This window comes from Pseudorasbora parva, chromosome 22 (assembly GCF_024679245.1).
Source record: "Pseudorasbora parva isolate DD20220531a chromosome 22, ASM2467924v1, whole genome shotgun sequence".
Lineage (NCBI taxonomy): Eukaryota > Metazoa > Chordata > Actinopteri > Cypriniformes > Gobionidae > Pseudorasbora > Pseudorasbora parva.
Window position 1 is genome coordinate 11548201 of NC_090193.1, and position 24529 is coordinate 11572729.

Here is a 24529-nt window from a genome sequence, read left to right on the forward strand (position 1 = left end):
GGTGATGAGGATCATGTGTGGGTGCGGGTGATAAGAACTCCGGTAATTGTAAATGAACAGGTGAAGGTGCATGAGTGAAGGGTGTGAGTGACTATATGATGTCCCAATATCCTGTACATTTGACTCAAATGTTTTTTTTTTGTGTGTAAACTTTATTAATTTTGACCAAAATGTTCCACTTTTAAAGGGGTACTTCAGCGCTGGGAAGATGAATCTGTATATAAACTAGGTCATTAATGTATTAGAAATGTAAAAAAAAAAAAAAAAATATATATATATATATATATATATATATATATATATATATATATATATATATATATATATATATATATATATATATATATGGTGCTTTCTAGACTGAGAAAAGACAGAAAATGTATTTTTGTCTCATGGGGATGAAAGACAACATTTCCCAGAATGAATCACTGGCCACAAGGCCACTCCCAAAGCCACCGCTACTGATGCTGCCTTCATGTGCTATCGGATGTTTCCTACATATTACTTCAGAAGTCGTGATTACGAGCTTGTTGTGTTCAGGTGCTTTGTTTTTGGAAAGAATGGAGGACGCTAGGTTCATACTATTGTGCGTCTTGGGAAAATGTTATTTTAACACTATAACCATTTCAGTCATTTCCTGGTCCCATAAAATCATACAATCACTGGCAAACACTAGCAGCACAACACAAAAGCATATTGTTTATAATCACATTTACAATAAAGGCATAATATAGACAAGGTAAGGCTGCTTAAAGACTAAAATTATAATAGTTTTGAGCCATACATCCTATTGTATTTACCACACTATCTAGATAGTTAGCTTGCTTACTATTCTGGAATGATGGTCAACTACACACAATTTTCGATGTGTTTTAAATTCACAATATGCTTCAAATGATTATTAATTTATGTAAATATGTACTACTAACGACAAGACAAGACAATGAAACTGTTGCAGGAAAAAAAACCTAATAAAACGTGCCACAGCAGAAATTCATCTCCTATCCGGCATTTTTGATGGTTTTGCCATGCCCATCTCGAGAACTTGGGTATCAAATTTTTTTCTGAACTTCCCAGTGGTAAACACGACATCAGAGGACGTTCATGTGCAATTTTTACCTAGGAAACTCGTATTTACGATCATTCCGATAGCACGTGAAGGCAGCATGAATCACTGTGACTGGATCACTTTCTATTTCCCACCGCGGCTGCGTTCATTTTCATAAAATCATTTCAGTTAGAGAACAGACAAGTGTCTGTTCAATATATGATTAAGCTGCTGAGGGAGTGTCACACAGCATAGATGCTGCAGGAGTCAAATTACATACAATCGTGATGAGCTGAATGATCTTGTGATGAGACCTGAGGTAAACGTAAAGGTAAAAATGAGCACAATCATTTGAATATACTCCAGTTTCTATTGATATAAAGCCATATGCTAATCGCTGATGTAACCCTTTAATTTTATGTCTAGCAATATATTACTATTATAGTAATTACATATCTGCTTGGTCATCACCGATTTTGCCTTTCTTTTGTTGTAGATGCTTAAGCTATTATGCTCTTCAGAAGTCTGTCCGTATCAGTTTCATGAGCAAACATTGCCTGCAAAGTCATTGCCTGATAGGGCAGTGGGGCAAAAAGCCAGCTGCCTAATCTTTCGAATGCAACCTTTTTTGTGTCTGACATGTGCTCCCCTTTGCCTACCCAACTAGTCTAGGTTACATTCTGTGTTTTTCTATTTTATTTTGTTTTGTGTCAAATGGAAGGAGTGGATTTTGCCCTTTGCTCTAGTGGTTGTGTTGCTCTTTTTAAGTGTTTTTTCTAGTCCTGTTCTGTTCTTTGCCCTAGCTATTTGCTTTGATGTTACTGTATTTTAAATATAGTTTCAGTTTTATTAACTCTGCACTTGGGTCGACATGAAAACATCAAAAGAAGGAAAATGTTTTTATTAGTCCAGAACACAGTACATAAAAAAATCATCTTACAAAATCAATTGTCAGAAAGAAAGACATATTTTGCTATTGACTGTAAAACTTTTAGATCTGAATGCAATTGGTTACACAACTTCTATATATAATAGATTTCAGAAACATTTTAGTTTTTATTACATTTTAATACATTTCTCTCAAAAAATAAATATTTTGGAATTTTCACACACATTTTCATAAGTACATCTTTATAGTGCTTAGATTTAAAAGCATTTGTAGACTGGCGCTGAAGTTAATCTCTCTTGATAAAGTTTATCGCAGACATTCAAAACAGCACGGAACATTCTTGAATAATCTGTAGTACTCCTCTTGAATCTGATGATAAAAGTGAAAACATTTGCAATTAAAGGTCTAAAATTGTAAACAATAATACTGAATAAGAATAATAAGAAAATAATACACATCTCTGGTACGTATGTAACCCAGTTCCCTGATAAGGGAGATTAGACACCATGTTATGATGTTGCCACCAAGGGAAAGTCATAAAGCATGTGTGGAAACAAATAATTTTAATTAGCCAAAGGTGAGGTCAGGATACATAGCATAACCACATCATCAAGACTATAAATAGGCACCTGACATAAGAGGAATCAGATTCTAACTGTCTGAAAGAAGAATGCATTAAGTATGGAAAAGCGGCACAGTGTCTCGTTCCCTTCTAAGGGAACCGAGTTATATTGGTTACCAGAGATGTTCACTTTTGAGGGAAATTTCCACTGATGATGGTGCTATGTGAATGTTAACACTCACATCACCATACTGAAAAAGTGAACTGTAGAATTGTGTGCACCTTACCCTTCTGGATAGAACGCAAAGGAATATGAAAATGAACATCCCTTGGAACACATTGGCGAAGGTAAAGAGATATGCTGTCAGGGTGGTCTCATATAAGATGTGCATTACACCAAATATCCAGGTAACTCCCAGAACAAACAGAAGAGCAATAGCTCCTCTTGCACAAGACCTGAGGAATAATAATTGAATAGCAAATTAAAAAAATGTTTGTGATATTCTTCAGGTTGCAGTTTGATTATTAACTATAATATATAGTATAGGTGTCCGCGACTAAGGATTTAGACATTTGAATCAGAATTGTCGAATCTTTCTATGGTCGACAGATAGTCGAATCATCTATGTGTGTGTGTGTGTGAATGGGTTGGGAGGAGCACAAGACTAGTCAGCAGGAGGGTAAAACTATTTTTATTTTCCTTTCCATGCTGCACACAGCAACAACTTTTAAAAAAGCGACCAAAACTACCTGTCAACTGACAGACAAACCGACAATGGCTTTTTTTTTATTTAGGTTTAAATTAAAGGTAATGTGGTGGATAAACATTCATAAACTGTTTTCTTATAACGTGTTAAGGCCGCGATCGAAATACAGAACGTCACACAAATATATAAAAGAACATTTTGATAAATAAAACTTAAAAAAATACCTGCCTAAAGAGGAAAAGAACACTTTGAGTGCGTTTACATGCACGTTCTTAAGCTGATTGTGCCTAAGAGGGTGAAGGATGCAAAGGACAACGGACGCGAAGCTAAGCGTCGCGTCTCTGGATCTCACACCACTACCTGGTGTGCAAGCTCAATTTTGAATTGACTGACAGAAGAGCTGCACGATGAGTGTATCTTTTAGCACAGGGTCAAATCAGTATGTACATTGACGATTTGAGGGAAATATAATATAAATTTAATATAAACCTTGAAATGGCAGGATTTTAGACAACTTTCTGAGTGGCCGCGGACAGGCACCGAATGCCGGCACTGGTGTGTGTACACTCATTGAATGTGTTCGAATTTTAAAGGGCTTCACGGTGCAAAGGTCAGTGCCCTTAAAGTGGTCGCACACAGGATCTCCGTGCCGTGCCACGTCTTTAAAATATTGAGCACCCCCATATTGCCAAAATGGTATGATCCACATTTCATAACACCCGTGAAGATTCGACCGTGAGATCGGTGGTCAAATCAGGCTCTGCATATCGATGCATCGAATCTTCGACTATTCGGGGTCACCCCTAGTATTTAGCTATCTAAGAAGAAAACACAATTTTACTAAATACCTGAAAATTAGGATATAAAGGATGGAGTCAAAGTTTCTTGCAGACACAAAGACACACATTACAGAAAATAATTTTTTTTTTCATTTTCATAATTTTCATTTATTCGCACTATATGCAAATGATGAAAGGTTTCTTTACCTGATATTTTCATAGTGACTGATTTCAGGTATCTTTACTGCAGTGTGACGATACACCTTAAAGATGATCACAGCAAATGCCAGCAGATTAACCTGGGAGGGAATAATTGGCTTCAATGTAATATTTATACAACTCAAAGCGTTTATATATATATATATATATATATATATATATATATATATATATATATATATATATATATATATATATATATATATATATATATATATATATAAAATGCAGTTTACACAATAGTGTTTTCATTGAATTAATTTCATGTTATCAAATCAAAAGTTTTTTTATTTTTTTATTTATTTATTTATTTATTTATTGACAGCTCTAAAGCAATTACATTTTGCTTGATAAGTTACAGTGTTGTTACTGGATGTTAGAGTAACACAAGAGGAGATGCTCACCAGAATAATCAGACAGGCTGGTCCAATGAAACTCCAGATGAAGTTATTGTCAGTGCTCAGCCAACACCTTAACAATATATTCATAAAATGGCATAAATATTATTATTATAAATTGTTGTTGTTTATTTGTTTGTTTGTTTGTTTGTTTGTTTTTTGAAGAAGAAGAAGAAGAAGAAGAAGAAGAAGAAGAAGAAGAAGAAGAAGAAGAAGAAGAAGAAGAAGAAGAAAATGGGATTGGTCCTATCCACCTTATTTTGCAACATGGATCTAGAGGTACATCATACTGTATAACTAGAATAATATTAAAGTTCAATAACTGGTAATTATTTAAGCTACAAACCTGTGTGTTTATGATTACGTAAAAGTAAACAAAAATAATATGTAAAAAGGTGGATTGCTTATAGTAATAGTGATGCTTTCTTTAACAAATACCACTACATTTGAATTATAATAACTTACACAGTACTGGTGCCATAATATTTATATCCAAGTGTTGCAGAAATTGTGACGACCACTGCAGGGCTCCCATAACCAAAGACATAGAAGTTTCGATGGAGGAAACCTTTGTTATAGATGACACCAACAACGATGAGATACAAATGGATCCCCTCTATACACATCCAGGCAAATGCAGCCAAGAAGAAATAGTGCAGCAGGCCAGCAATAACAGAACAGAACCACTGAAATACACAATGAACAAACATGAATCAACATTACATTGCATTACTTAATGTAAAGTACTTCGAACAGGGATAATGTTGCCCTCTGACATATTAATAAAGGAGTAAACCTTATGTGCAATCTTGTTAATCCCGATGAGGAAGATGAACTGGGCCATGAAAAGGCTGCAGCACAGGTTCTTGTGGATCGTGGTTCTGGTGTTCTGAATGTCTCGAAAGAACCAGAATGTGAAGATACACAGGGACAGGCATATTAGGGAGATCACCATTCCCAGCTGTGTTATCCTTGTCAGAACATTATAATGTGCAAGCAACTAAATAAAACAGAGCAAAAAAACAAAACAAAAAAACACACATTTAGAATTGTGTAAAACCAAATTGTGAATTATGCTCTAATTGAATTTCAAATTCATGGACAGCTGAGTCATTTGGATTTACAATTTATAATAATAGCATACACTGAAGAAAAGGTGAGTAACGATCACATGTGTCATGTTGCTAAGGTGTTTTTTGTGGTTTTATAACATATTGTTATGTGTGACTATGTGACTATGATATTTTAGATTCCTATATATATTTTGGGTACCTACTTCAATTCATTATTAAAGGTATCATAAATCATTGTAGCTCAAACAATATGTGATGCATCACATGCTGATGTTTGTTCAAATTCCTATCAAGCATGAGGGAGCATAGGATTATGACAGTCACCACTAATACGATCTACTAGACTGAACAAAGAGATCAATCTAAACTATATACTGTATTTCTAGTAATTTAACTTCATAGTAAATTTACAGCCTGGCTTCACAGACAAGGCTTAGATTTAGCTAGGATTAGTCCTTAGTTCGGTAACACTTTATTTTGATAGTCCACTTTAGACATTCTACTAACCATAAGTAACTTTGCAACTACATGTCAGCTAACTGTCATTAGAGTTTTTGTAGACTGTCTGATTATATTTACTAAAACTTTATTTTGTCGGTCCCCCAACAGACATTCTACTGACTATAAGTAAATTGGCAACTACAATTCAACTTATTCTACTAACCCGAACCCTAACACCTAACCGTAACCTACCAGTCTACTGACAGTCTACTAATACTCTAATGAGAGTTAGCTGACATGTAGTTGCAAAGTTACTTATAGTTAGTAGAATGTCTAAAGTGGACTATCAAAATGAAGTGTAACCCTTAGTTCAATTAGGGCATTTAAGTATCTTTTTTAAGCTCTCTTTTATAATCTTAAAATGTCTTTACTGGTATGCATCTTGAGACAAAACAATGGCACGGATATATTTTAAGAAATGTCATTGCAAGCTGCTTTCATTTAAAACAGCTCAAATATTAATTTTAGTCCTGGACTAGCTTAAGCTTTGTCTGTGAAACCGGGGGGGATAACGGTGTAATTTAAAGATAACATCAGTCTAATAAATGTTTTCACTAAATTTAGAAGAAATATTTAAGTCTTACCCAATAAAAAAAATATTTTTCATTATTATTTAACTTAATCAACCATAAACATAATTATACACTGCCGTTCAAAATGTTGGGGTTGGTAAGAGTTTTTAATATTTTTGAAAGAAATCTCTTGCAGTGTGCTCACCAAGGCTACATTTATTTTTATTAAAATAGAGTAGAACAGTAATATTGTGAAATATGATTACAATTTCAAATGACTTTCGAGGATGAATTTCAACCATTACACTGACCCCAAACCTTTGAATGTAAATGTAAAATTGTTTTAAAGGTTCAGATCGGGCAGAAATGACTGAGCCACTGTATTTTGTGAGGAAACCAGTAGGGGGCAGCATTAGTTTACTTACATTGGCTTGAGCAGAGGACATGAGTATAGCAAAGTGTGTCAGGTGATTACAGGAACATGAAGTATGAGTGGAATTCACATGAGTGCGTATACAACCATCCAAACCCCAATGTCCCATCATGCTCTGGGAATACTCCCAGAATGCACACTTAGTCTCATCATGGGCAGGATCTATCTCCTTTATGAAAAAGCAAAACTTGTTCAATGGATATTGAAATTACATTGAAAGCCATAACTATTTCAAGTCAATGAATCAATCAGTCACACTGCACCTGTGTGTGTTTGAGAGTGAAGGTCACGTTGTTCAGTGCAAATGTCTTTGGGTTGTTGATGGCAGCTGCTATTACTGGTGAATTAACCATAATTTCACCTGCTGCCGCATAGCGAGAGTAATCGGCCACACCAGGGTCATCAGTTGGCTTCAAAAGATCCCCAATACTGTTATAGATTATAAATACAATGGATGTGCTGCCTACAGCGGAGACAGATCAAAGACATGCATTATAAATCATATAGTGCATTTATACAGTTTTAGGAGGTTTAAGGAAAAACGTTTACAAACCGTTATTGCTTCTGTTTTTTGCATTATTAGGGTTCAATGAAATCGAGTTTCCTTGGATGTTGGTTGAAACTGAATGCGTATGTGCTTGGTGGGGTTCAAATGCGTAAAGTTTCATTTCTAGAAATCATAAAACACAATGATTAGCACCTTTACATCAAAAGCAGGTACAAGCAAACAAACAAATAAATAATAAAAATATACATTTAAAAAAAAAAAAAATGCTGGGACCTTTAAAGGTTTAAAATTTATTTTTAACACATTGAAAGACAGATTTTAAATTATGGCTTAAACACTCATTAAAAATAAAATCGGAAAATCCCCTCATATTAACATAAGACCCTATTTCTTAGAGCGTGGTGGGTTATATTTTATCCACAAAAATCTCACCAACTTCATCGGTGTTCACGTGCATCTGCGTAGTATGTGTGTATCCAGCAGAAAGGGCCAGTGTTTCCATCTCTACTGCGTGAAGGAGTGTGGTGATGTAATACTTCCTCAAATCCTCATTTAAGGTGTCCCATTCCACCATTTCATCCTTCTCGACTAAGTTATTTACACTAAAAAACAAATTCTATGAGAAAAATACAGAAAACAGAGAACATCTCAGGTTACGACTGTAACAGGTAGAATAAGCAAAAGACAGGGCCTGCAAGTCTTCTACCCTCTTAAAGGGTTATGTAGGAAATTGTTCCTGTGTCTTTGTGTGTCTCAGTCTCTGCTCAGCAATCAGTTACAGCTTCAGGATCCTGGGAGAGTGCAAGTCAATGAACCACACGAGTAGAGTCAATATGGTTTATTCAGAATGCAGCTCTCCCAGGATCCTGAAGCTGTAACTGATTGCTGAGCAGAGACTGAGACACACAAAGACACAGGAACAATTTCCTACAGTGTTTGGTGACCCCGACGTGATTCATCCAGACAGGTAAGAGATGAATTTGATTCACTACCTGTTCTGGTTGTATCTCGAGAAACTTAGGGGAAAAATTTATACTACTTTTGTATAAAGAAATACATAGATTGATTGAACTGTGTGTGTCAGTGCCTGGCCAGTTAATCTTTGAAAATGGGGCAAATATATCCAAAGCCAGAACCAAGTGAAACTCCTAAAGTATATATTTGGATAATTTAGCCGGCTGGACAGAGGGTACACAATGGCGTAGTTATCCTAGGGAAGGAACATTTGACCCTGGGTTTCTCCGTAGTGCATTTGACCTAATTTATGGTAAACAGGGTGATCCAAACTGGGATTATGATTATATGAAAGGATATGACGTGTGGTATTATGACTGATGTATGGAGAGACAAAACTCGGGCATACGTGCCAAGAGCCGTCTTAAAAACTGTTCCTAATCCAGAAAAACTCAAAAAGAAAAAATCCACGACTGCCGTGTCAGAACATTGTACTTTGCCACGGGAAAATCATCCACCTTATGTTCCACCGTCTAATTTGGCGTGCGTTTCGAAAACTTCGCCTGCACCCCTCCAGGTTTCAGAAGAAACCTCGCGAAAACAAAAAAGAACAAAAAATAAGAGAAATAACCAAAATGTATCCTACAAGTGAAGGGACCAATTCGGACAATTCTGAGTGTGATGATAACGAATGCGTGGACGATGCAGGACCTGATTCAGGGTTCGTCATCGATCCTCCTAAAGTGCAGAATGTGGTGGCCGTGTGGATGGAGAAAAGGGGGGGAATTGATATTCAGCCTCCATCTCCAAGCGCCCTAAAAGACATAATCGATCTGCTACCAAGTCCGTCGAAACCTATACCGTTTGTAGATATGTTGATCAGGACTTCTCGTCACTGCCAGTTAGTGGGTGCGGATTATAGATTCATTTTACAGTGCAAATTGGGAGACTCGTACAATGAGGAAGCATTGATAGATGCAGTGCCAGTGTTAGCACCAGAAACTGATAAGATAGAGACAGTAAAAGAAGAAGAGAAAGATGAGACTAGGAAGACAAAAAAGACGCTTATTACCTTCAAGTGGCGTGATCAGGCGCCCGAAATGATCACAGAATTGGAGAAAACGTTGAAAAAATACTTGCTAAATCTAAAGGCAGCGAACCAACCGTGACTTATCACAGGTCACTAATTGTAAACAAGAAAAGGATGAACCGCCAGCGCAGTTCATGAAGCGATTTATCGATGTTGATGAATGTTGGTGGGCTGGATTTAGATGTTAACAAGGAACACCCTATGTTCTTGTCTACTTTCATGGCTAATTGTACTCCCGCCCATCAGGATACAATAAAACATCACCTCAGTGATAGAAGTACGCTGAAAATTAAAGATGCCACAGCCAAAATTCGAACGTTAGAGTCTGACGGGTTGTTTCAGACCCAGGGTGTCAAGAAAAATTTTGTCTGTGTTGCAGTCCGACCCCAGAATCAGGGGCAGGGCCAGAATAAGGGTAGGAAGCCAGGTAAATGTAATTATTGTCAGAAGCCAGGACATTGGTATAGGGAGTGCAGGAAGCGCATATCGGACGAACAAACCGGCGCTGTCCTAAAAATGGGGAAGAGCACACTGTCTGTGCCCATGTATGGTGCTGGACCTGGTTTTCCGGGTCCTCAGCAATATGAGCAAGCAGGGCATAGCAAATATGGCCCCCAGCGCAGTACTGGGCCTGCTTACGCCCCCCCCCCCTCCTCAAGATACAGGAAGAGGGGGGCCCAACCCATATTACCATCACTAGGGCCGCCCACAGAGCACGCACCCCAGCGACCGCTCCTGCAACGAAGCTTTATTGTCTGTCAATTTTGACTCGCCACTCAATAGTGACGTGCCAACTGTCGATTTGAATGTGAATGGCTCCATATATAGCTTCATTTTGGACACAGGGGCTACAATGTCCTCGCTGGGGTCTACCTATGAGGGACCTGTCTCTGGACAAACCATTAGCTCTGTGGGAATTGATGGGGTCCCCTTTCAAAGTCACTTAACTCCTCCTTTTCTAGTATTTTGAGCTGATGACCCTGACACTCGATTAAGACATCGTTTTGTGTTTATGGAAGGGTCCCCTTTCAACCTTTTAGGAAGGGATTTAATGTCAAAGCTGTGTTTAAGTTTATGTTTCTCTGGCTCTAAGCTAACTGTCAATAGCTATGCAACAGAAAAATAGTTGTTTGATGGCAATTCATGGGTCTGTAGTTCCCCATAATTTTGCTTGCATGTCACAAACAGGGGATCAAATGTCAGACGACCTTGGGCTACCTGATCATTTATGGGCAACACATAAGAATGACACAAGGGTTTGTTGATTCACCAGCAGTCTTCACAAAGGTAATCAGGGACTGCTTGTCTGATTTTAAATTGCCCACAAATTCATGCATGTTGCAGTATGAAGATGACATCATGGTTAATGGTGAAACCGCTGCAGACTGTAGGGAGGCTACTGTCTGCCTTTTGCAGTGACTAGCTGACTGTGGTTTGAAGGTGTCAAAAAAGAAGATGTAGTTCTGCTTATCAGAAGTCAACTATTTAGGCCATGTGCTTTCAAAGGGCCAAAAGCTGCTTTTTACCAGAGCGAATAAAAATAATTGTTGACCGAAAACGAACAGCCACTAAGCATGAGTTAATGGCATTCCTTGGTTTGATTAATTATTGCCGGCAGTGGATTGCTGATTGCACAATTGGATGTGCTAAGAACGGGATGGGCGTTGTTATTGATAATAATGGCCGCGTTTGTGTGCCAGCCTCGTGCGCTTAGTTCCTCATTTGGGAATTTCATGGTGTCACACACCGCGGCCAAAGAGGGGTATATGAGGATATGTCTAAATTCTTATGCATACAAGATTAAGCAAGCAAGAATACAAGATACGTTAGGGAGATGTGTGACATGTGCAATGAATAATACCACAAAACCAGTAGCAAAGCATCAGACTTTACCGCTACCGGATAGCCCGTTACAACAATGGCAAGTAGATTTTACGCATTTACCTAAAAAAGGTCCATATAAATACTTATTGGTATTTATTGATACGTTTTCAAGATGGATTGAGGCTTTCCCGTGCGCTAAGGAAGATGCAAAGACAGTTGTAACACATCTAATGAGGGAAATTATACCCAGATATGGTATACCACTCGCCATTGACTCAGACAAAGGCCCTGCTTTTGGGCAGGGCCAACAGAACCATTAAGGACAAATTAAGAAAAGCAATGCATACAGTAGGCCACAGTGACTGGCCAAAATTGTTGCCCGTTGTCCTAGCCGAGATGAGAATGGCACCCCATAAGGGTCTTAAAAGATGTGGCGTTGGATGTGACGTGCCCCTGCTCTAATATGCTATATAAGTTATTATGTGAGGCCCTCCATGAAAACTGGAGGAAGCTGCATTCGAGTTCTGCACCACTGCCGTTAGACCCGACACACTCGTTCAAAATTGGGGACGAGGTGATGGTCAAACAATTTTTAAAGATGGGGGATTCTTTTGAAGCTACAAAATATAGCTCCCCAACAAAAATCGTGGCGGTAACTCGAACTGCAGCACTAACGGAATCTTTTCCACAGTGGATCCACGCTATCAGTACTGAAGAAAATCCCTGGACAAACTGCTAACTATAATTGTGTGTTACAGGTGTCCCAGGACGTGTGCATTGATGGAAATGCAATGGCAATAATTGTAGAGAAGTAACTATGTCTGTCTAGGTACTGGAGCTGTCCGATACCTTAACAAGCCACTTAGGTAGGGTTTTCCAAAAAGACCACTACTGCGTCAGGGGGCGGAGAGGCTGGAACAAGGGGCCACTTAGGTAGGGTTTCCAAGAAGACCACTACTGCGTCAGGGGACGGAGAGGCTGGGGCGGTGCGTGACCTGGACTGACTGGGACTGACCACGATTCTTTGCTTGGCTGACTGTCTGTTATTGCATAGCAGAGGAGCTGAACACGCAGCGCTGCTCATGACATAACACTCATCAGCACCAATATCCTTTTGATTTTATTTGCTTTGAAACCATTATTACTATCATTGTTATTATTGTTGTATTGATATTATGCATATTTTTAGAATGCAGCTGTATTATGTGAGTGTAATTACTGTCTGTATGACCTGTACCTTGGCTGTAAGGCCGACTGATAATCTGTTTTGGCAATATGCCAACTCTACTGCTCGGGATGTCACCAATGACTCCTGTTATGTATGTCAACAAATAATGTCATCTGTTGTCAGCATCTCCATGCCCGTATTAGACCAGTCTGCTTATGATCATTCCTGTACGTTTCTGTATGAGTGGCCTGGAGGAAGAGACTATGCATGGCTGCCCAGAGCCCGCTGCGTTGACCATCGTCAGAATGGCTCCAGGACCCAACACCCTTTTTTACTTGAATATATTGAAATTAGAATATATATTAAACTATCGACTGGCAAAGTTTGTCAATGACACCACTGATGGTATGACAGGGGTGAGAAGAAAACTAGGTGCCCTGCGCCTGATGACCACGCAAAACCGCCTGGCATTGGACATGCTCCTGGCTGATAAGGGGGGCGTCTGTGCCATGGTGGGGGATCAGTGCTGCACCTTTGTTCCTGCCGAGGATGAAGCTGAAGGAGCCGTGGGCCATGCTGTGGAAGAGCTGAGAAAGATGGCACATAAGCTGTATGGGGATGAAACCAAAGAGAAGGATTGGGGTTGGGGGCTGATGCATTCTTTGTTTGGTTGGGTAACACCCTTTGTGACAATGTTGATTCCAATACTGCTGATTTTATTGGTCGTGTGTATCTTTGGGCCATGCTTAATGCAATGTTTGATGAATAGAGTATATGCTACGATCTCTAGCATGACACCGCCACATCACTATGAACCAATTTCAAAACGTTAAGCTTTCAGCTTAAAAGAGGGGATTGAAAGATTATATGTGCATATATATTCTGTGTATGTGTTTTCTGCAAACTGTCCTTCTGATAACATAAAAGGGGAACTGGTGTTTGTTTCCTGTTTTGTCGTGTGTATGTAGAGCGCACACCCACCCAGCTGTTATCATCAACTGCAGAGCTATCTGTTCCTGGTTCATTTCTATCATATTATTGACATATATGGAGTTATCTTTCTGTTTCCTATGTAGGGTGCGTCCAACTATTAGGGCGTGGATTAATGGTATAAATATCACTGTTTTCCTGTTGTACTTCGAGAGCTGCATTCTGAATAAACCATATTGACTCTACTCGTGTGGTTCATTGACTTGCACTCTCCCAGGATCCTGAAGCTGTAACTGATTGCTGAGCAGAGACTGAGACACACAAAGACACAGGAACAATTTCCTACAGGTTAGTTTACCCAAAAATGTCAATAATGACTCATCCGTTCCACACCCGTAAGACTCCATTGATCTACGGAACACAGTTTAAGATACTTTATATTTAGTCCGACAGCGTATCTGCATGCACACTATACTGTTCATGTCCACAAAGGGAATAAAAACATCATCAAAGTAGTCCATATGTGACCTCAGTTAGTTAGTTAGTTAGAATCTCTTGAAGCATCGAAAATACATTTTGGTCCAAAAATAACAAAAACTACGACTTTATTTAGCATAGTCTTCTCTTCCATGTTTGTTTTCAAACCACAAATAAAGATTTAAAGGGTCATAAATCAGCGTATCCATTCAGAATTCGGATAGCTAATGTCACGTGATTTCAGCAGTTTCGCAGTTTGAAACGCAGTCCAAATCATGAATCAATATGCTGATTCATGACCGTTTTCTTTTTTTTCAATCTTTATTTGAGGTTTGAAAACAAACGCGGAAGAGAAGACAATGCTGAATAAAGTCGTAGTTTTTGTTATTTTAGGATCTAAATGTATTTTTGATGCTTCAAGAGATTCTAACTAACTTACTAATGTCACATATGGACTACTTTGATGATGTTTTTATTCCCTTTCTGGGCATGGACAGTAAAGTGTGCATACAGATACGCTGTCAGACTAAATATAAAATATCTTAAACTGTGTTCCGAAGATGAATGGAGGTCTTACGGGTGTGGAACAAAAGTCATTAATTACAAAAATTTCATTTTTGGGTGAACTAACCCTTTAAGGGATGCAATAGCCAACAGAAAAGCCATCAAGTTAGTAACTTCTCTGAAATCGAGTCCAGAGGCTTGAAGGGTACCAGAGACAAATCTTCCACCACCATGGCCAAATCCCAGGAAATCTTACATGGGCTGTAGGCCTTAACCTCAAAGTGCCACGAAAGAAATGGGTTATCAAGTTATGTCTTCTCATAGACACATCGCCTAATGGTTTGTGGAAAGCAGCTATGGCCGACACATAGGCTTTAAGTTTGGAGGGAGAAAGACAGGCAGAAAAACGGTCCTGAAGGAACTCCAGCACTGAAGCCACTGTTAACTGCGTCCAACTGCTGTTCTCTGAACCATAAAGTGAAGACTTTGCACGTTAAAGTTTCCTTGTGGAGAAAGCTCTAGAGTTTAGGATGGTCTCAACAACCTCATCTAAGAGACCACAGTTTAAGGTTTGATTCCTCTCAGAGGCCAAACTCACTGTTTCCAACCAGGTGTGATAGGTTGTGCCCCTTCATGCCAGGAATCTCCAAAGGAGCCATCCAAGAGAGATATCAGGTCCGAAAACCAAACTCAGGACAGCCTTAATGGGGCTGCTAGGAGTAGGCTGAGCCCATCCTGGCAAACACTCTCTAGAAAAGCATACAGATATACCCTCTGAGGAGCTGTATGTGTGAGGGAGAACCAGAGTGGACAGTGTGATTTCTTTAGAACAAACAGACCCACTTCTGACCAAAGTCAACTCCACCATCTTTGGGTAGAGTGTACATTCCCTGGGCCTCAATCCCTGCCTCAACAGGATATCTGCTCCCTGATTCGGGTACCTAGGGATTTAGGCTGCTCTCAGGGAGAGCTTGCCCCGAGCCCACAGGAGGATTTTGCCAGTTTGCAAAGAGGGTGCAACCTTAGACCCCCTGCTGATTTATGCATGCATAAAGAAAACCTGAGGGACCTACTGTGTTGAGGAACAATGGAGTAATAAAAGTGTGTGTCCTTTAGATCCTTAAAAAGGTCCTTGGGTCTGATTTGGGTAATGATATGATGGAATCATCTGTATTAGCTGTTTAACTGATGCAGATCTATAATGGGATGCTCTTTGTAACTATGAAGTACCTCAACATCTCGGGTGGAGGAACTCACTCTATGGCCTCCTTTAAGTAGCTCATCACTGCAGAACATGAGATCCAGGGACGGGGTTGGATCCAGATAGAGTTGGGTAGGTTTAGGGTTAGGGTATGTCTAGTCTCAGCCACAGACGTCATGCCCACGGACTGTCGGATGAACGTCTTATGCATATGACACACTTAACTGGAAACACTTTTGAAGTCTTCTGGTTGTTTGAATTCTACAGGATGTCTAGGAGATGTGTGTTTTGCGTTCTTTAACGGTCCAACTGTAAACAAATGCTGTGACACCAAACTCCCTGTTTACAACTGTGACAATGAGCGCTTACCAGGATCAACTAAACACTGCACTTTCAAAAGTATGTGAAATTTGCAGGTCCATTTTTGCAGTTTAATAGCAAAGTACTGTATATAAAGTAGGATGAGCTGGATCTGGATCTGGATCCTGGATCTGGATTCTGGATCTCAAGCTCTGCAGTGAGGACCATCTCCCTTCTTTGCCAAGAGTGACTGAACTTCCTGTTCCAGCTCCTCGGGGCCCACTAATGTAGATAACATCCCATTAAATCTTGGTACAGAATTGAAATGGAATATGCATCCCTTTCTATTAACACAGGACCCAATGAGAAATTTGGCACAAGTTTTCAAGCTCCTAAATAGTCTTCCAAAAGAATCAGTCTCTCAACCATTCAGTCATATTAAAACTGACAGGTGTGTAACTCTCTTACATCATGTCCTGTATGTGGAATGGTACATAAATTACCGTGATGGTTTCATTGATGTGTTCCTCAGGATGTTCAGCCTCATCTTCAGCGCCTTTATGACTGGCTATGGCCTCAATGTATGATATGAGTAGAAGAGGGGAAAGTTCAGCTGATGTTTGATGTCGAATCTCTTTCAGACGCTCTGGAGTTGATAGATTAATCATCTACAACCCAGAGAGAAGAAAATGTTTTTAATATTCACTTAAAGAACATATACGATTAAAGATCATAAATGAAACAATACATTACAGGGAAAATGCAGACAATACACACAATATTCTTATATAAAAGGCCTTAATAAAAAGCACATTAAAATTTTTCTGCACATGTACAGTCAAACCAAAATGTTTTCAGACACCTTCAACATTTCACACATTTTCACCGTTTATTCGCCCTAAATATAGTAATAAAATACGATTAAACTGAGTGTCAGAGAGTTTCAGAACCAATTCATCTTGATAATGTCAGATACCGTTGATAGAAAGTTATGTAATGGATTACAATCAACCAATCAGCTGTTAGATTTAAGTACACAATTAGATAATACCAATTTAGGACAACCAATTACCAAGCAATGCTTAATTTTGTTCAGTCTGTGGTGTAAAATGTTGTATAAGTAAATGAAAAAGAAAAAACACTTAAGCAAAACATGGTCATTTTCGTCCCAAATGTGTATACATTTTACTGGAAGTCCACTGTATGAAGAATGTTTGGGTATAATATGTCAGATTTTATTTTATTTTACTATCCTCACATAAATGAACTATAGTGTCCTGCACCCACTAGTAAAAAAAATATATCTGGAGTCTGAATAATTTTGGGTATAAACTGTATAAACTTCCTCAGACAAATTTGTTTATAGCATGGTTAGACTTTTGTATTTTATAACGTTCTAACAAGGATACCAATCAGAGAATAAGCAGAAATTATTATATATATAAGAGACATAAGACGAGAGACGAGAGCATAAGGGACATCTTTAAAAACATAAAAAAAATCTTACTGTTCTAACTTTTGACCGGTAGTATGTATGTATGTATGTATGTATGTATGTATATGTATCTTATAACAGTAATATATATTATGTCTTTAAAGATGTCTCTTATGCTCATTAAGGCTGCATTTATGTAATAATAATAATAAAAAATGTAATATTGTGAAATATTATTAAAATATAAAATAACTGTTTTCTATTTGAATATATTTTAAAATGTAATTTATTCCTGTGATGCAAAGTTAAATTTTGAGCATCATTACTCCAGTCTTCAGTGTCACATGATCCTTTAGAAATAATCATAATATAATGATTAACTGCTCAAGAAAATGTATGATTATTATCAATGTTGAAACAGTTGTGTACATTTTTTTTATGATGCTTTGATGAATAGAAAGTTCAAAAGAACTGCATTTATTGGAAATATAAAGCTTTTGCAACATTATAAATGTCTACACTGTCACTTGATAAATTGGATGCATCTCTGCTAAATAAATGAATTCATTTATTTAAGCCCCCCCCCCCCCCCCCCCAAAAAAAAAAATACAATTCTTACAGACCCAAAACATTTAAATTCTAGTAAAATTTTACACAAGCTTTTATTTTAGATACATACTGTTCTTTTAAACTTTCCATTCATCAAAGAAAAAAAAAAAGAAAAAAAAAACATTGATAATAATCATACATTTTTCTTCATCATATTATAATTATTTCTGAAGAATCATGTGACACTGAAGACTGGAGTAATGATGCTCAAAATTCAGCTTTGCATCACAGCTTTGCATCAGAGAATATATGATATTTTAAAATATATTCAAATAGAAAACAAGTATTTTATATTTTAATATTATTTCACAATGTTACAGTTTTTTTTTTATTTTATTTTTTATTTCTAATAACATAAATGTAGCCTTGGTGAGCAGAAGAGACTTTAAAAAAACATTAAAAAACCTTACCGTTCTAAAACTTTTGACTGCAGATCTGCAACTTTGTCAGCAGAGGGTGCCATTCTCTCACACTTACATTACAATTAATGACTGAACATAAGAAGCTAAAGAGCAGCTGTGTTTTGTCATGTGATTTTTGCCACAATGCAATCAGGATTGATTTGAGGAAATGTCATCAGTATATCAGGAAGGGTGTGAGAGGCCACACGAGGACATTTATTTGTATTGTTTTTTTTTTTATTATAATGTTTTTTTTTATTTTAAACATGGCTAACTAATGTTAACATCATGTTTTCTGTCATGACAATTATTGGAGTGTTTAGCACGGTAATGGTATGACAATGTTGATATGTTTGGTCTTGGAGGAATATATCTGCAATGCTGGTGCTGCTTTTATTACTGTTGCTGCATAGGTTATTGTTGCTGCAGCTGCTGCTGCTAAAGAAAGTAGGGGGCATGCTACTGCCCAGCCTGGTCTCATCCTTAATACGTAGGTATTAATACGTTACTTTCAAAGAGACTAAACGTACGTCTTAGTACGTTTGGAGAAGTGCTAAAATGTAAAATATAGACGTATTTGCAACATTTAAACGTAGTATTATTACATTTTTACAGCTAAAAAACGTAAAATATTTACGAATCCATCATGAAATTTTTTTTTTAAGAATACAAAACTTTATTCTGGTAAAAACATTTTTTTTTTTGTTTTGTTATATCATAAAGATATCTATATAATTTCCCTTTGACCATTTTATTGATTAATCTACGATCCCTTAACACTACCCCAAACCTAAACCTACCAATTTAATACAGAATATAAAGAAAATAAAAGCTAAAACGTTGGAAAATGACGATTTTGGTAACAATATAGCATTAAAACAAATATTTTGAACGGCTAATCCTACAATTACCCCTAAACCTACCCATTAGCATTTATTAAAATAACGTACTGTTATAAATCAAAGCATAACAGACAGACCAGTGTACTCACAATAATTTATTTATTGCAAAAGCGGTACCAAAAGTAGTTCAAATGAAGATGTGTTGCAGTCACAGTCCTCTCTGGTGGTATATAACGTTAATAGTTTTGTATGAGGTACAGAGCAGAATGTTAGCTATTAATCAATGGAAATATTAATCCGGCTTCTCTCCGTGAAGTTGCGCGTTTCCCATTTCAAATAGAAATCGACTGAAACACGACATGTCAAAATCTGTGACGAAGCAGGCGAGAGCCAATGAGCGTTCGAATTTCACTGCCGTAAATCATGTCGTAACGCTTCATGAGGGCGCGTTTTTTAAATTTAAATTTACGAGCGCGAGATTTGATGTTTGCCGTCGCGCTACTGAGAGGAGATGAAGACTAATGGAGATGAAGATCACCGGGCTCAATTTTAGATTTGTTTCTCGCAAACATATGGATTCTAACGATTTGGATTACAGCAAACGAATAAAGTGTTGCGTTTTGTGAATTGATGTTGTGTTTTGGTGTATATTGTGATCGCCAGTTGCTGAATAGGAGAAAATGCCTTTTTATGTCTCACAGCAAACAACAAGCTAAATACTACAAAATGGTTGGCAAGAATGTTATTCATCTGACGGTTTTAAAATTCAGTCTTCTTTAAACATTATCTAGTCACCCGAAATGAGTTTGAAGTAATGTCACGAGAGCAAAATGTTATTTTATATTTCTGTTATTATATATTAGGTTGATTAACTTAGTAAAAACATGTATTGGTGTGACTATTGGATATAAAATAAACAATATTAATGCCACGATTTATGGGAGCCGGTGGCTGGCTGCTTACACGTTAACAGATACGTCGATAATTTACATTTTAGTGCTGTCAATACGTCAATATTGTACATTTTAGTGCTGTTGATAAGTCAGTATTGTACGTTTTATTGTGTGTGAAAACGTTAGTAAATGTACGTGTAGTAGAATCACACTTTATGTAAAAATACTCACGTATTTTCATGAGATCACGTTGCAGCGCCAATAGTAGCTATATACACAGCGCTGTTGTGAGAAAGTAAGACATGCTACTCCTGTACAATATAGCATTAGGGAAGGAATGGCCTAAAATCCATATTGTGATATACGTTGCACCTTGCGATGACAATATAATTCACAATATTTAAATTATAATAGAACCATTTGAGAACAGGTTTTATAGACCCTAAGGAAAGCCAAACTGCTAATAAATAAATAAATAAATAAATAAATAAACAAACAAACAAACGAAGGAAATAAACATTTTTGTAGTTTGAAGAACATTTATTATGCAAAATTGTACTTATCCAACATAATGTTGCAGATAAATACAATTCAAGTACACTTGCTGCAGAGACTTTAACAAAGAAAAAGCTTAAACTAATTTAAAAAAAGACAAAAAAATCATGCAATGATACACTGAGCATGATATAATGATACAGTGAGCCATATATGCAGAGGTGGTAAAAGTACTCAAAAGTTATACTCGAGTGAAAGTATATATACCTAAATAAAAAAATACTCCAGTAAAAGTAGAAAGTCCTCCATTCCAACATCACTTGAGTAAAAGTACAAAAGTATCAGATTTAAAACGTACTCAAGTACCGAAAGTAAAAAGTAAATATTCAAATTAACTGTAAATATCAATAAGCAAATAAAATCTTTTGGGACTGATATGCAATGCTTTAATTGAACAAATGATAAGATTAGATACTGCAATTAAGAATTTGTTAGATTTGCAATTAATAGGAGACAATGAAGCACCTTAAGGCAGTATAGGGGTTAAACTTAAAATAGACATGTTCCATAACATTAGCTCCATAAAACAGATGAGGAGCAAGATACTATTAACTAATTCAAAATTAATTCAAAAGCCATAACCACAATGACATATTACGTAACAATTAGTTAATAGTCATGTGCCTCAACAAGTAAAGTTATATTATAATTTTGCCAATTGTTATGATTAATGATTAATTAAACAGACAACTGAGAGTCAGAATGCATGGCTTTGAATACATGAATTTACATTATTAGTTAATGTAATCTGTTATTAGGGAATTAATGATGTCATATTTAATTAATAGCAATTCATATATTACTTAATCTATTAATTATAGAGAATGTTCATTAGTTGCTGAGGCATTAATCATTAATAAATGGTTTAGTTCTTCATTTGTAATACATTAACTCATGATTATCTGTGCTTTAGTTAGGCATTAATTATAATAGTGCACCTGTATTGTAAAATGTTACTGATGTTTTCATAGTAAATAGTGTGCCGCAAAATAAAAAAGTTGGGGAAACACTGAGCTAACGTTAGTGTGGCAAACCTGACTTCTCAGCTTTTCCAAGTCTATACCCGACTGGATCATCCATGACAGACCAGACCGGTTTGGAAATCAAGTGTAATAAATACTCAATACTTGGAGCGGGCATGGGGAAATGTATTGGAGTAAAAAGTACACTTTGGCTTTAATATTGTAGTGGAGTAAGAGTAAAAGTAGATGCAAAAAAAAATATACTCAAGTAAAGTACAGATCCCCGAAAAAAATACTTAAGTAAAGTATCAAAGTATTTTTACTTGATTACTTACCACCCCTGCATATATGGAAAGCCAGCCGGCACTCATGCTCATGCTGCCTTCACGTGCTAGCCTGACAACTTGACAAGCCCAGACCCACATCAAGATGTTTGGTCTGGAAACTCACCATTGACAGGGTTCAATCCGAGGGATGGGATAAACGGTTGCGTTTATATTAATTCAGAAAGCATGTGAAGGCAGCATTACTATAACTTGCTCTGTTGTCATGGCACCCAAGATAAATGCACACCCACACACACACACACACACACTATTTTGAGAAATCAGGTTCAATCAATCAAACAAACCTGACTCTCGTCTTTTCTACAAGGAATATGATAATAAATAATACAAAAATACCAATAAGGTAAACCTCCTGAAGTGAATGCTGTGAGGTGGTAGAACAGATTAGTCGTGTTTTTTCTCTTAGACGGAACTGTTGCCTACAACACTATAGTTTGCTGTTGCTCATCGGACAGCTTAAATCCAAATGAGGATTGTTGCACCAGCTCCCCCATTTCGCTTTCAGCTGTGTTTACTGTAGATGAATACGATGATGTGCTGCAGGTCGTGGCTCTAAATTTTGCGGGTAGATTGCATCATCAACACACATAATAGCAATAGAATTAAAATCTCTATCGTAGGTCAATTTTATTGTATTTGTAGGTATTGTTTATTGCATAACGTTCATACTACCCATTACTAGAATACAATAATTACCCAGAGCCGATCTATACAGCAGGAGCTGGATGGAGGTGAGGGTTTCTAAAGGCACACTGCACTGATAAGGCAAATGCTGACCAAGTATTTGAGTAATAGGGGTGGAGAGACTGCATAAACCCGCGGCCTGGAGAGAGTAGAGAGAGAGAGATCTGGACTGGGACTGCGTATGCGCCTACAGAGCTGGAGAGACCAAGCTGATTCCGAGTGAAAATTGAACGACAGAGTTTTAAGTGTTTTGAGTGTTTTACATTTACATTTACATTTACATTTAATCATTTAGCAGACGCTTTTATCCAAAGCGACTTACAAAAAAGGGGAGAGTAATAGAAGCAACGGAACAGACAAGGCCAAAAACCTGTAAGAGCTGCAAGAAATCTCAATTAATTAGCACAATACACAACAATTTTTTTTTTTTTTTTAAAGACAGACATCTACAACAAAAACTCACGTATGCAAAGTGCCGAACACTGGATAGCTATGATAACAACCCATTAGGACTAAGGCTGTTGCCCCAGCTGTTGTCGTTAATGCAGATACAGTGGCCCAATGGGTTGGTTTTGTATTCTAGCTAAACGCGCAGCAATAGCCATCTACAACAAAAACTCACGTACGCAATATACAGAACACTGGATTCTGATAGTTATGATAACTATGTAACATACCCGCCTGAAGGCACAAATCCGGATGAGAGACGTAGATATGATCCAGGAGTGTGCGCTTTTGGTCGTTGCTGTGGTGATCAGTAAGTGCTATTCTGTATTGGTCAAGTGCAAATGGAAAAGATGTGTCTTAAGATGTTTTTTAAGAATGGCTACAGACTCGGCAGCACGAATTGAGTTCAGGTGGGAACGGTCCAGGAAAATGTCTGTGAGAGCGATTTCATGCCTCTTTGGGATGGAACCACGAGACGCCGCTCACTCGCAGAACGCAAGAGTTAAGTGAATTGTACATTCTAATGCTTTACAATCTTATTCAAATGCACATTTTGATGTACCCATTAAAATGTTAATACATAGTGTTTGGAAGTTTGCAGAGAAACTTGCAGAGGACTCTTTTATGGAGCTTGAGTGCACTGATACCTACTTCTTACCTGTGTTGGATTGTGCCAGTGCCTAATCTAGGATTTAGGATTATATATCTTCATTGCCTGCTGGGACTGGGATTTCTACAACACTCACATAAGAGACTTACATTGCAGACTATATATCCTTTTCCCTCTACTGCATTTTGAATTGTTTTGTACTGTTTTTTGTTTGTGTATCACTAGTATTTTTGTGTATCACTAGTATTTTGGGTTTGGAATTGATTTACTGTTTATTTGTTTACTTATAGTGTTGAGCTTTGATATTCACAATACTGTCTTGGATTTCCATCCATGTGCTAATTGCTACTATGTTATCTAATTCAGTGGTTAAATAACTACAAATTATTTTCACTCCCTCATTGAGAATCTTACAGTTAGTTTGAGCAAAAGTGAATTCCCGTTTTTTTTTAGGCTTTCTTGTTGTATAAAAAGGTTGTATAAAGAGGCAAGCCAGTTACATGCATGAAGGGGTTTGTTTGTTTCAATTGTTTATTTTGAAGTCTAATAAAAAGCCCATTAAGCTTTGCACCCTTGAGTCCTTTATCTCTTGCCTCACCTGACAATAAGTAACATTATAAATATTTTAAATGTCATTTGTTTTATACATAGTATATATTTTAAGACT

The 24529-nt window shown here is 37.3% G+C and overlaps 2 protein-coding genes and 1 long non-coding RNA gene across 3 annotated transcripts in view; 1 reads left to right on the top strand and 2 right to left on the bottom strand.

Moving 5' to 3' along the window:
- Positions 1–24529, bottom strand: part of vtg3 (vitellogenin 3, phosvitinless) — a 78137-nt gene that overhangs the window by 28928 nt on the left and 24680 nt on the right. The window lies entirely within an intron of this gene.
- Positions 2015–24529, bottom strand: part of adgrl4 (adhesion G protein-coupled receptor L4) — a 39595-nt gene continuing 17080 nt past the window's right edge. The window contains exons 6-16 of the mRNA XM_067432323.1: positions 16581–16745; positions 8062–8245; positions 7675–7791; positions 7385–7584; positions 7114–7290; positions 5399–5602; positions 5068–5288; positions 4609–4675; positions 4193–4284; positions 2787–2955; positions 2015–2306 (exon numbers count right to left, since the gene is read on the bottom strand). Of these exons, the coding sequence (XP_067288424.1) occupies positions 2244–2306; positions 2787–2955; positions 4193–4284; positions 4609–4675; positions 5068–5288; positions 5399–5602; positions 7114–7290; positions 7385–7584; positions 7675–7791; positions 8062–8245; positions 16581–16745 (1659 nt within the window). The 3' untranslated portion in view covers positions 2015–2243. The remainder of the gene's footprint in view (positions 2307–2786; positions 2956–4192; positions 4285–4608; positions 4676–5067; positions 5289–5398; positions 5603–7113; positions 7291–7384; positions 7585–7674; positions 7792–8061; positions 8246–16580; positions 16746–24529) is intronic.
- Positions 8352–13840, top strand: LOC137058824 (uncharacterized). Its single transcript, XR_010900860.1, has 2 exons — positions 8352–12363; positions 12431–13840. It is a non-coding gene; the product is annotated as an uncharacterized lncRNA (long non-coding RNA).